The sequence below is a fragment of the Stegastes partitus genome, unplaced genomic scaffold (assembly GCF_000690725.1).
Source record: "Stegastes partitus isolate 25-593 unplaced genomic scaffold, Stegastes_partitus-1.0.2 Scaffold363, whole genome shotgun sequence".
Taxonomy (NCBI): Eukaryota; Metazoa; Chordata; class Actinopteri; family Pomacentridae; genus Stegastes; species Stegastes partitus.
In genome coordinates, this window is record NW_007578094.1 from 368,285 (window position 1) to 380,812 (window position 12,528).

Sequence of the window (12,528 nt, forward strand, 5' to 3'; positions counted from 1 at the left end):
TAAAGTGCAACTTTACCCAGCTATAATGAATACTGCTAATTATGCAGATTAATTTGACTAATTTAGGACTAATGCTCCAACCTTCAAAAAAAGCAACCCTCTATATATACAGAAGTAAAGTATACTTTATTGTTATTATATTATTTATAACTACTCTGTTTGTTTTCCTGGGTTTATTCGCAAATTTTTGAGAAAATGCAGCTCCTCTCCCATTTACAGAAGGTCCCAGAAATGTCTACCAAGTTCTTCAATGTTCTAGCAAACTATAAATTGATAAACTGAGATCAGCAGAAGTTCTCCAGTGAGGTACTGGTCAGTCGTACGTCAGGGCTGAAACCAGAGCGCTCAGTGAGCCTGTTATTAAGGTCCATCAGGGAAAAGGAGCTACACGTTGTTGCTGTTTTATCTGAGCGTTTTCAAGTAGCCACAGTGCAAAGTATTATCAAAAAGGTACAAGGAGTTTATCCAGAAAAAGAGGAATTTGTATGTCAGGCCTTGTTTTACTCATTTTCTTGTCACAGAGAAGCAGGAACTGTTGTCATCATAGGACGTCCTCAACATGTAGCTAGACGCCCGTTTGTGCTGCTTCTTTGCTGATATTTTTAGCAGCAAATGATTTGTTTGACTTGGTTTCACTCGTGATTAAGAGACGCTTAATTGGTTTTGAGGCCGGGTCAGTACCTTTGTTGTACCGTGAGGTGTTCCAGGCGTGGCCGGGCACATGTTCCCGCCGGGGGAGGCCACCGGTGCTGCTAATGGTGGGGCGTGTTGGCGTGCAGCAATATCCGAGTAAGCAGGGCGTGTTGAAGCAATTTCCACATAACAGCCCAATTAAAGTCCACACGCCCGCCAGCCTATATTATGCCATTGATCTCTTATGTGCAACTTAATAGGTGTGTGTAATGCTTCAAAACTGCAGGTTGGGAAGCTCTGCTGACCAATCAGAGGCAAGTAGAGCAAGAAGCCTCCGACATAGGCATGAATAAGAGAGAAAAAAAAAAATTCTGTTAATTTTCTGTATCTTTATGAACCTTCAACAAATAGAAAATCATTTATTTATGTATTATATCGTAATATAACAAACATTTATAAGACATTCAATTACCTATCGTTTATTTCTCTATATTTTCTTCATAAAAATGCAAAAACTCAAACTGTGTTATTTGCATCATCCACCAGTTTGTGTGTGTTTGTGTTTCAGGAAAAAAAGAGACAGACGCCATCAGTTCTAAAAATAAATACATTTTACTGCAGCTATCGGGACAAACCAGCTCACAGTACATTTGCCGCGTTGTTGTGTTTGCAAACACAAAACGCATCAGCCTTGATTTTCTCTAAGGAGGGACGTGGGTTCAGATAGCAGCAAGGAGAGACAGACAGAGACAGAGAGAGACGGGATAAAAGGGAGTTCCTCCTCCGTGATCTTAGTGCATCGAAGCCGTCGCCATGGCGGCGCAGTGCACGCTCTCCTTACATCCCCGGGTGTTTACAGAAGCCTTGCAGTCAAGGAGTAGAAAATACAGTGGACAATAAAAGAAGGGAGGAAGTACAAAAGGTACGACGGAAGACAAGGTAAAAAGGTTCAACGCTGCGAACAAATTATTTACATTTTAATAGACAGCTAGAAGCAAATCCAAGCTAGTGTTAACCCGTGTTTTGCTTGCGTCCATTGCCGTGGGTGAGGAGTGGGGGGGGGAGGGAGATGAGGTGGGGGAGGGAGGGAGGAGAAGTGAGGAGAGGACTAGTATAGATGGAGGAAGAGGGGAGGTGGTTTCTCGTCTTCTTCAAGTTTCAAGTATAAATACTGTAAACAGTATCATATAATAATAATAATAATAATAACATAAGCACATGATTACGCCGCCCGTCCACTCAGTGGAGGGCAGCCTGAGGTAGATAGACGAGAGGGCATTAGTGGGTCTGCCGGCAGCCTTATCGCGGCGTGCCGAGCTGAGGTGGAGAGAAGGCCGGGCGGAGAGGATTAGAGAGAGGAGAGGAGCAGGCAGGCGGGGAAGGCAGGAGGCAGCAGCTTTAGATGATGCCGTATTTGGCCAAGTCGCTGAGCTCCATGTCGCCGAAGGCCTCCCATGGGCACACCACGGTGATGTCTGTGCCGAGACCCTCCATGCCGGGGATGTCGTCACCGAAGCTGGAAGAGAGGAGGAGGAGGAGGTCAGCGGCCATGTTGTATTAGTCGGTACGATGTGACCGAGTGGTATCAGCTGGTTCTTACCCCTTCTGGCCGGGCTTGGGGGCCTTGCTCTTGAATGTACGAGTCTGCCTCTGCTTGAACTTGGGTGGGCCCTTCTTGGGTGTGGTGGGGCCGGTGGCTCCGCCGGGGGCCAGGGCGCTTCCTGCAGGGGGGCTGGCGTTCATTTCTGCTGAGGGTCTCTGGAAGAAGAAGAAGAAGAAGACGTGTCTTTAGTGAGAAATGTACACGTGCGCCTTGTTGTCGCTCGGCCTTCTGTCGCCCTCTGCTAATCCTGTTACTTTCCAGCTCTCGATGCCAATCAGAGGAGATTATGCCAATGAGGTTAAACAGCCAGATTAGCTCTAATCCCACATGATCCTCGGCGGGCTAATTGCCTTTTCTCAGACAGTCAGGACGTCATGTGGGAGAAGGAAACAACCTTTATTGTTGACCTCAAACTTTTCCATGAGCTCAGACTTCTGACCTCCTGCTGGTTCAGAACTTTAACATCAGAGAGTTATTGCCCACACAGCCCCGTCGTTAGGGTAATATTCTACTTCCATTTACTCATTTAGATTATGACTGCTGTGTTTATTGCTAGATTTGAATCTGAGTGAAGCTGCACCAACCAGTAACTCACATCAGTGCAAATCTCTTGACAAAATATCAGCGTGTTCCACTTGTTCTCATCTCAAACCAGATCTTCAGCAGCATCCCACCTAAGCTCCAGCTCTTACCCCCTCCCCTCCCCTCCTGCCTCCCTCCGACTGCTGATGCTGGTAATCCCATTAAGGCAGTTTGACAGGGGGTGAAAAACGCCCCGCTTTTGGACATTATGTAACTCAAACAGAAGCAGCACCTGCCTCAGCATCAGCATCGGCAGCGGCAGCAGAGCCGGACCGCCCGAGGACAGGAGGGAGCGCCGAGGCTCTCCTGAGCACAATATCCTGCTTTCATGTGCAGATCTGTGAAGCTGCGGCTGAGCTGCGCCGCGGAGACGCTGCCCGGCATGTTATTAGCCATCTGGTTGCTGTGATTGTTGCCCCTCGAGTCAATCCTCTTTACACCTGGCTTTAGAAGCTCCTCACACCTGCTCTCCTCCTCCTCCTCCTCCTCCTATTCTCATGCCTTCTCCTTTCTCATTTTTAAAAAACATTTGCCTTCTTGAGCATTTTATAATTGATTTTAGAACATCAAACCACTTTCAGTTTTTTCTTTATATAGTTGAAGGCTTTCTGTTGTCACTCATTCATTAGAGCTTCTTCTTGTGTTGCTCCTCAGCTGCAGGTAAACAATGCACAGCTGCCTCCTTCATCATCAAAGCCGTCGAAATTCTTCCCTGTCCTCACCCACTACTTCGTTTACTTATAATTAATCCACAAGTAGTTGCTGTTACTGCTCCTAATTTGGCGCCATGGGAGACATTAGAAGTTGTACTCGCAGCAGCTGCTATCAGTTATAATTAATATGCTCCCAGGTCTGGCGGCTTCGTGAGGAAGTCGACGCGGTGGCAGGAAAACAGTTTGCTCTTACCTGTTGTCACAGATATCCCGAGAGGCCACTGCTGATCTCTGCTCCGCTGGAGGCTGCTGCTGCTGCTGCTGCTGCTGCTGCTTCCTTCTCCTTGAGTTTGTGAAGTGTGTCGTCCGCCTCGCACTTTTATACCTTCATCTCTAATCCCCACATCCTCCTCGATCCAGTCACGTGGTCGTCGGAAAAGGTCAGCCGAACTTCAGGCCAGCATCTCCAGCGCCTCCCTCCTCCCTCCCCGGCTCCTCGCTGCCCTTGTTCCCGGCGCTCCACCCCTCCCTCCTGCCCACCTGCCTGCTTACCGTGGCGTGGAGAGGATGCAGCTTATGCCGGGGAGACAATGTCAAAGATCAATCTGGAAGGATTTTATCGGGCTTATCCCTCTAAACCTCAGCACGCCTGCATTTAGCTCTGCGGCCACTTGATGGTCCCGTTTCAGGTCCATGTGAGACGCTGGTTTCACATGGAGGGACTTGTTTTGTTTGTGCAGCCGACAGTTAACGAAGGTCAAAGTGACTTTGTAGAAACTGAACTATCTCAACAATGTTCCACATACAGCAGCCATATGAGTACAGTCATGATAATCCGACACTAAATGTAAAACCTTCTTTCATGTCGGATATCAAGGCTGTCGGATTGTCAAGATGGAGGTCCAGATACAAGGAGGGCTTGATGCTGGAAGGTGTTTATTGTTCATTGTTGTTATAATAACCAGTGTATTGTTAGAACACTACGCATCGCTGGATTTCATGTCTAACTGTGATTGTGCACGTTCCGGCCACTTCCACCCCGGGGGTAAATGTTCTGCACTTATAGACGCTTTTATGTGTTTCTCATTCACCCATTCACACACATTCATGCACCAGTGGTGACGTGCAAGGTGCTGCCTGCTATTGGGAGCAACTTTGGGTTCAGTGTCTTGCCCAAAGACACTTCGGCTGTGGAGGGGATGGAACCACCAACCTTGCAAATGGAGGACAACCGCTGTGAGCCACAGCTGCCCTGTGCTCTGACGGGGTGGAAGTGTCCAGAACACACAGGCAGTACTTGGCTGCTGATGCTAGTTTAGTTAGCGCTCACACTTCTGTTTCCTCCATCGGTGGCGGCGGGGGAGTGGCAGATACGCTCCACCGTTACCATCCATGTTTACTTCCATAAACACTGAGCACGCTCGCTGCGTGTGACGTCGTCGTGTCCTCTTCTGCGCATGCGGGACACTTTTGGGTCGTATGAAGTTCACACAGCAGATCACGTACAAGTCGCATTGAACTGGAAACGTGAAGGAAGTCACAAAGAAATCCTCATTGAGCATCAAGTCCTGCAGTGTGAACGTAGCCAATCTGTGGGATTGTTCAGTCAGATAATACGCCGTCATCCTGATTGGTGACATTAAATGTCATGTCGGAGTCACAATCCAAGGCTGTCGCTATGTTAAGGCTGTTTTTATGGGTTCTGTTGGTTTTTCCTAAAAACCTGTCGGATAGCAGGTTTAGGATTGTTAAGGGTCGATTATCGAGTCACGTCTGTATAAGTTTGATGGAAACTAAAACAGCCTCTTCCTACTGGTTTGTAACTTATAATGTTATAAGAGTTAACTCCGAGCTAAACAACCAACCTGCTGGACATTTCTTCCTCTTTCACTACAGTTTTCTACTAAAACCACACTTCTATAATATGATCATTGTCCTTATGTTGCCCCCAAACACTGCTTCTTAGCTCCAAAACAGTGCACGTTGGTGTAAATGTCGCCGTCACCTGTGGAGTATCGGCTCAACCCTGTTATTCTACAGGAGCATGCAGAAAAGGTCACAGGGTCCAATGTGGCCCGACTTCGTGGCGTCTCAGTTCAGGGGGTCGGGATTACTACACAGATGTGGAAATAAATGTATAAATGTACTATATTGTTTAGATAACTGTGATTAAATGTCTTCTCAAGTTGTAATGCACGCGTGTAAATGATGAACTGTAGTTATTTATAGGTCGTTATGTTCTGGTGTCACTGGAGATCCAATTTTGGCCACATGTGACCGCTGAGCTAAACCCAGTTTGACCCCCTGCTGTGGAATCCATTCATTTAAGTGCTTTTTGGTTTCACGATTACAATTGAATTCCACTGAAACACTTATAAACCATCACATTTTTGCATTCAGCATCCGTCTTGTTTCTCTCAAATTAGACTTAATTACGGGGCCGCTCGGGGCCGAGCTGCACAGCATGCGTTTGGCTTCCTGGAGAGACCTGCGGCCGCCGTGGGAGGCCCGACGGAGCGCTAATTAAACTGATAAGCACCGAGCGAGCGTCGGAGGCGACCGGACCCACGGTTCAGTCGGCGTGTTTGCGGAGCGACGAGGACGGTAGATCCTGAGCAAACAGAGAGTCTTCCTCTGAGCCTCGTGTGTTTGATGAAGGAAGTAAAGACCTGACGAGAATCTCTGATCTGATAAACAGCCATTCTTTATCTCCACTGTTATAATTAAAAACTCATCTGGTTTGAATCATTGGGCCTCAGTGTGTGGAACGTGTTGATCTAAAGGGAGGATCTTGGATTAGTTTGGTTGGAACAGAGGAGAAGCCGTGACTCACCCACAGAGTGCTGACTGGAAGTTATCTAAGAAGACATGGTCTGAATTCCTCCCATTGTCCAAGCATTCTTTATTTATCTGTTTAAAACAAAAAAAAAAGAACCAAACTCCACGCAGGGCTCCTCGTCGGATGAGTTGCTGCTTGTTTTTCTATTTTTCTTTCAATCTCTAGTTTCTCCTTTTTTTGTATATTTTCCAGAAATAAACTGCAAAACCATATGAACAAGACGATGACTGAAGCATCAGAAGAGTCTGAACGTATTTCGGTGAGTAACGATACAGAAACAATGCAGCACAAGTCCTGCCTGAAAAACCCAGAAAATTAAAGTAAAAGGTTTGGTGGCCGTGGCTGATGTGACGCGGTGGGATTATTAATAGCAGAGCATCAGTGAGTCGGCGGCTTGTTTGGTTCCAGATTCACACCTTCAGCTGCACAACTCCAGCTCAAGTTTCATCACTGGAGGTAGTCGTGAGACAAACAATTCCCTTCTGAAAAAAACAGTGAAATACAACCTGGCTGGTCAGTGAGGATGCATCAACACAGGTTTTTATTTATTCATAAAGATGCTTTACCAACAGTTTGCTGCACGGACATGGATCACCCTGCAGGGTCCAGAAAGTTAGAAGTTTCTTTACTTCACATACTTCAAATATACTCCAAGGTTTAAGAGCTGCTCTTGCTGATTCTAGCTGCCGTTGCTTTTAAATTAAGTTTTAATTCTTATTTGTCTTGTTTTATTTGTTGATTGCTGCCCTTTGTAGCATCTTTAAATTCAGTTTCTACCTGATATCAAGCGTGTCTGCATTTATTTCATGTGTCTCGAAATTATGTGTTTTAATAAATAAATCAAATGTTTTAAATGAATTAACTGAATTAAATGCAGCTGCTGCAGGTGGATCCGAGCAGGAATACTCCGTCATGTCCACGGTTTATATACAGGGACAGCGGATCGATCGGAGAGGTCAGCAGATTATTAATAGGATGAATAAAGAAAAAAAACAAAGTCCTGATACTAAATCTGTTTGTGATTTGTGCAGCTTTTCTTTCCTCTAGTCTAAAAGGAAAAATATCCCTGTTTAGCGGCGCTGCTAACAACCTTGACTGCTTTGTTTAAGAAGCCAGCAAGCCCATAAGGAACACCTAATAAATGACACGTCACGGCGATCAGCTGACGCCTCTGAGGAAGACTGAAGCTCCAGTCGAAACATGTCAGGTAAAGAACCATCTCCTAGAATTTCTATTGTCTGAAAAGAAGAAACATCATTATCCATCAGTGCAGTGTTATAACCACACCTCTGACCTCTGACCTCTGAAAACTGAACAAGTTGTGATTATTTACAAAGTACATGCACCATTACAACACAATGTTATGGGCGAGCGAAAATGATAGTTTTAATGCTTAAATATGATTATTATTGCTATCCAGGCGTTTTGAAATTTCCAGTTTTACAAAAAAAAAATATATATATATAGTTAAAGCACATTAATATTTCTTGATTAAAATGTCAGATTCTTGTTATTTACTTGTATTCCTGAACAGAAAAGTTAAATTTGATGCTTGATTAATGTCTGACTTCTCAGATTTGGGTCTCAAAAGGTTGAGATCAGTTTGAACTTCCTCCTTCCTGTTCAAAACATCAAGAGCTGAGTGCGAGTTAAAGCTCTTCCTGATGTGTTTAACAAACCAGACGGGCGGTCTAACAAACCAGCTGAACGCTCTGATAGACGCTGAATGAACGTATGTTTTACTAACTGCTGCGGGATTAGGCTGCTTCATGTCCTGTACGGGGATCTGCGGAGGTTTTAAGGGCAGGCAGCATGTGCCTTAAGGAGGACAGGAAAATGACTAAGCCTCTTTAGAAGTATGTAAGCTGGAGACGAGGAGGACCTGGCCTCTTTAGGCGTCATGTAAACACGGGGTTTGTGGACGGGCCTGCTCCATTCAGGGCATCACATCACACGTCTCCTCCTGTCTGTGGCTGAACACTGCAGCTGTGTCCGTCGGTTTATCTGATGATGGAAACCCGACTCATCTGTTCATCTGCAGCCTCTTTGATAATTAGGAATCCTCGGTTCAAGGCAGCAGCAGTGAACCCGGCTGACCGGTACTGACCCTCCACGGTGTTGACAACCCATTGCAGGTCAATGGGTCAAGACCTGGAGCTTCCCCTTCATCTGTCTGCTGATGGCTCAGAGGGCTAATTAGATTAGCGGCGTAGAAAAATAGGCAACGACGTGACGCAGGACTCCGGAGAGGGGCACTGAATATGTTTTACCGCCCGTCAGATTTGTGCAAACACGACTTGGGCGGACAGATCTGCTCTTTCATGACCCCGATGAATTCCTGCATGTGTGTGTTGGGAGGAGGACAGATTCTTTTTATGTGAAGCTGGCGTATAGTACATATAATCTGTGGTACGTATGGAAGTTGGCAAAAAAAAAAAAAGCTGAAGCGACTATTCTCAGTGCGTGAACACACCTTTCTTTCTTTTTTTAAATCAAAAGGCGTCTAGACAGAAACAAACCACCGTCTCTGGTGTCACTCTGGACGTTGTGTCCTGGACAGATTTATATATTTAAACTCCCCAAAAAAGAGGAAAACGTGACCTATAGCACAAACTGTCCCGAGTATTTATTGGGCTCTGCTTTGCTCAGGCCTGATGTAAATATAGACAGCAGCTACACCATAAAAAGAACCCAGGCAGATCAGCTCATCTTGTCCAGTTTACTTAATGTAATACAGTTTTTGTCTGTTTCTAGTTAACTGAACTTAAAATGTTTAGTTTTTATTTTCAGATCTCTTGCAACTTGAGCCAGTTTGATCTAAACTGATGAGTTAAATGAATGAACGGCTGAGAGTTCATGTGTTAAATCAACTGTATAAGAAACAAATCTAGTGTATCAGCAGACTTTGGATGCTTCATTAGAGAGTTAAAGCTGCGCAGAGACTCTTGTGTTTTGTACAGACATAAAGGTACGTCCTCACAATAGTCGAAGGAATTCTGACCATGACAAAGGTTAGAACTGATTCAGTCTTTACGCCGATAGTCCTAAAATTTATCTCATCTTAACCAGGAGCAGCCGAACAGACTCTTTGCTCTGACTTTGGTCACAAAATGACTTTAGGGGCTGTAAGTTCTTAACCCTGTAACCCTTCACCTGGACAGGTAACCAGTCTATCACAGGGCTACACTTAGAGACAGACAACCAATCACACTCACATTCACACCTACGGACAATTTACAATCACCAATTAACCTCAGCATGTTTGTGGACTGTGGGAGGAAGCCGGTGAACCCGGAGAGAACCCACGCTGCACGGGGAGAACATGGAGACTCCACGCAGAAAGATCCCGGGTGTCCTCACCGGGACGCCGACTGGCAATGGTGCTAACCATCTTTAGCCACCTTGCAGCTAAAATTAAACCTCATATATGAAAATTAATATTTGATTTTTTTTATTTTTAATTTGTCAGAAGGTTCAATAAACACCAGAATTTTCTGGCAATTAGTTCATGGTTCAGACTTTACAGGATTAATGTTAAAGAAGCTCTTAAACTTAGAACATATATAAGAAAAGTCTGTCATGTGACTGTTTGATTGAGTTTATTGGACTTCCTGTCTCGAGTTCATTTGCAAAAACAAATGAATCCATTTTTGTAGATTTCCTGAAATCTCATTTGTTGTTGTTTGCTTGAGATAAAATCAAACAAACTGAAGCTGAGTCGATCTGACTCAGTAGAAATGACAAAAATACAGATGACTTAAGTGTGACTGATATTGTCTCAGGTAGACGATGAAGAAGTCGGTTTTCTGAAGGTTTGTGAAGATGAAGTTCTCTGTTTATGAACTATTCGCTTCCACAACTCCTAAGACGACCTTGAACCAACCAATCAGTCCATTTTCTAACCTGAAATGGTTTCGTTTTCATGGTTACACAAGAAGCTCTGATAAATCATAGGTAAAGAGATCATTCACGTTCACATTTCTGCACAAATTCAGCTTTAAAACACCAGAAACTCAAGTAACACAACTCATAACGTGCGTCATTCGACCAGTTTGAATGGTTGTTTTGATGTTTCCTCCAGAATCAAAGCTCAGAACCTTGAAACTACAAAGAACAGAGCCGCCTTTCAGTCCCCGAGGAGGTGAAATATCATTTTTAAATGTATGATGCTAATTATAGCTTGAACCGCACACATGCTCTCATGTCATAACGCGTCTGGCCCCTCTGAATGGGGGGCAAAGAGCTCAGACCGTCTGCCCCCATCCATGAATATGAGGTCAGGCGATGTCGGACCGGGATCGATGTTGACAGTTGTAGAGCAGCGAAGCAACACGCGGGATCGCCTAGTTCCACCGCAGAACACTTTCTAATCCCATCTTAACACTTGCTCACGCTGCTAACTGACACCATTACTGACCTGTGATCCCCATCGCGCAGCGTCATGCACGGAGCCGCCGGGGCTAACCGAGTTCACGTGCTTACAGGTTCAGGAGGTTCTTGTTCTATATAATGGAGTGTTTCCATTTGATGCTGGAGACTCATATTGTCTTTAACTTTCAGTAGATCATCAAAAAAAGGACATAATCGAGCCTGATTCCACATCAGATTGTAAATAACAGCTTCTTTCAGTTGCTCATTTAAAAAAAACGCCCCTTGTTTTCATTTTTAACTAAAGAAAACATCAACAGTATATAATTTATAAAGCTTTAGTCCAGATAATAACATCTCTTTCTTGTATTTCTTGTATTTGAATCCAGTAAAGTGGTTCCATACGTGAGATTATTACAAAACAAGCTGCTGACTTTGGTTGTTTTTTATTTTTTTTACCTCTGTATTTCTTCTCAAAACTTTATCGATATCATAATATACATACAACACATATCACAGTATAAATTTAACCACGATTTATGTTTGCAAACTGTATGTTCAGGCTTAAACTAAATTGGGAGGATTGGACAACAGGATTACGGGTTTGGTTTCAATTCTTCAACCTTGGTCATATAACAGGAAACACATTCGAGGGATTTCATGTGTTCGAATGTCCAATATTACTCTTCAAATGTCACTAATATTGACTCTGGTCGCCCTGACACTGATCAATGCGTTAGGACATCGTGGCGAACTGTCCGCCAGCTTGCTGATGCTTTTTAAAAAATTTTATTTAACCTTTATTGAACCAGGAAGTCTCACTGAGATTCCAAATCTCTTACTAGAGAGATCCGGCCATGGTAGCAGCCAATCACAACATATTAACAAATAGAAATAAAACAACAAAACATAGTGGAGCTCTCAAGAAAATCAACCACACGTCTCCGTCACCAGTCTTCAGTCACATCCTGAAGTCAGAACTGGTTCCACCTGCTAACTGGGACTCAGTCTGTGATCATTGCATCTGGTCTGAGGTGATTCCTGACGTGTATGAATAGAAATAAAAAGAGGAACGTGTCTGAAAACTAAAGTTATTCCAACTTTACGGGCGATGGTGTATAGATGTATATATATATATATATTGTGCCACATTCATGATCTCCAGAGGATGAATCCTGCTGACTTCTCCTCCAGTCTCCAGCCTTTATGGTTCTGAGTCGAGCTGATGTAGTTGTTGAGCTGTTCACACTCGAGATGAAATACAGTGACTTTGTTGACTTTTTCAAACACCAGTTTCATCAGGTCAAAACTTTCATCGTCCAACACTTTAGTTTATGACTGACTTTAGTTCAACCCCGCTGCATTTCTGAGAGTACTATTTTACTCCACTACATTTATCTGACAGCTTCAGTAACTTCTAAAATGAAGATTTCATGCCGTGGATAATCTGACAAACTCTTAAAACACATAACTAACATTTCAAGCTTTCACCAAGAAGCCCCGAGCAGCTGGACTCACATTCCAGATGTCTGAGGTGTTAACAGAACCACTAAATAATGGTTTATTTTCTCCCTCTAAACTTCTCACATGGTTTCATTTCAATAAACACTCCAGTGATCCAGTATCTCAGCAGAAAGAGCAGATTTGTTTTTCCTTCTTTCTGCTCCCAGTAATCAGATTATCTGATAGATAGATAGATAGATAGATAGATAGATAGATAGATAGATAGATAGATAGATAGATAGATAGATAGATAGAAGTGCTGGTATTTAAAGAAGATGTGCAAAAAAATTCTGTGTGGAGTCTCCATGTTCTCCCCGTGCAGCGTGGGTTCTCTCCGGGTTCTCCGG

At 44.0% G+C, this 12,528-nt stretch overlaps 2 protein-coding genes across 2 annotated transcripts in view; both read right to left on the bottom strand.

Moving 5' to 3' along the window:
• Positions 1-12,528, bottom strand: part of LOC103359287 (retinoic acid-induced protein 3) — a 21,587-nt gene that overhangs the window by 6,529 nt on the left and 2,530 nt on the right. The gene's annotated exons all lie outside the window — the stretch shown is intronic.
• pde6hb (phosphodiesterase 6H, cGMP-specific, cone, gamma, paralog b) lies at positions 1,808-3,770 on the bottom strand. Its single transcript, XM_008284544.1, has 3 exons — positions 3,725-3,770; positions 2,234-2,391; positions 1,808-2,149 (listed from the first exon to the last, which is right to left on the bottom strand). The coding sequence occupies exons 2-3, from the start codon at positions 2,374-2,376 to the stop codon at positions 2,032-2,034; spliced, it is 261 nt and encodes an 86-aa protein (XP_008282766.1). The 5' UTR covers positions 2,377-2,391; positions 3,725-3,770; the 3' UTR covers positions 1,808-2,031.

What these genes read in the sequence shown, in the direction of transcription:
- pde6hb (XM_008284544.1), bottom strand. Translation starts at nt 2,376, where the DNA reads ATGAACGCCAGCCCCCCTGCAGGAAGCGCCCTGGCCCCCGGCGGAGCC. An exon ending in CCCAAGCCCGGCCAGAAGGG is followed by an intron (nt 2,150 to 2,233) that starts GTAAGAACCAGC and finishes CCTCTCTTCCAG; the next exon opens with CTTCGGTGACGACATCCCCG.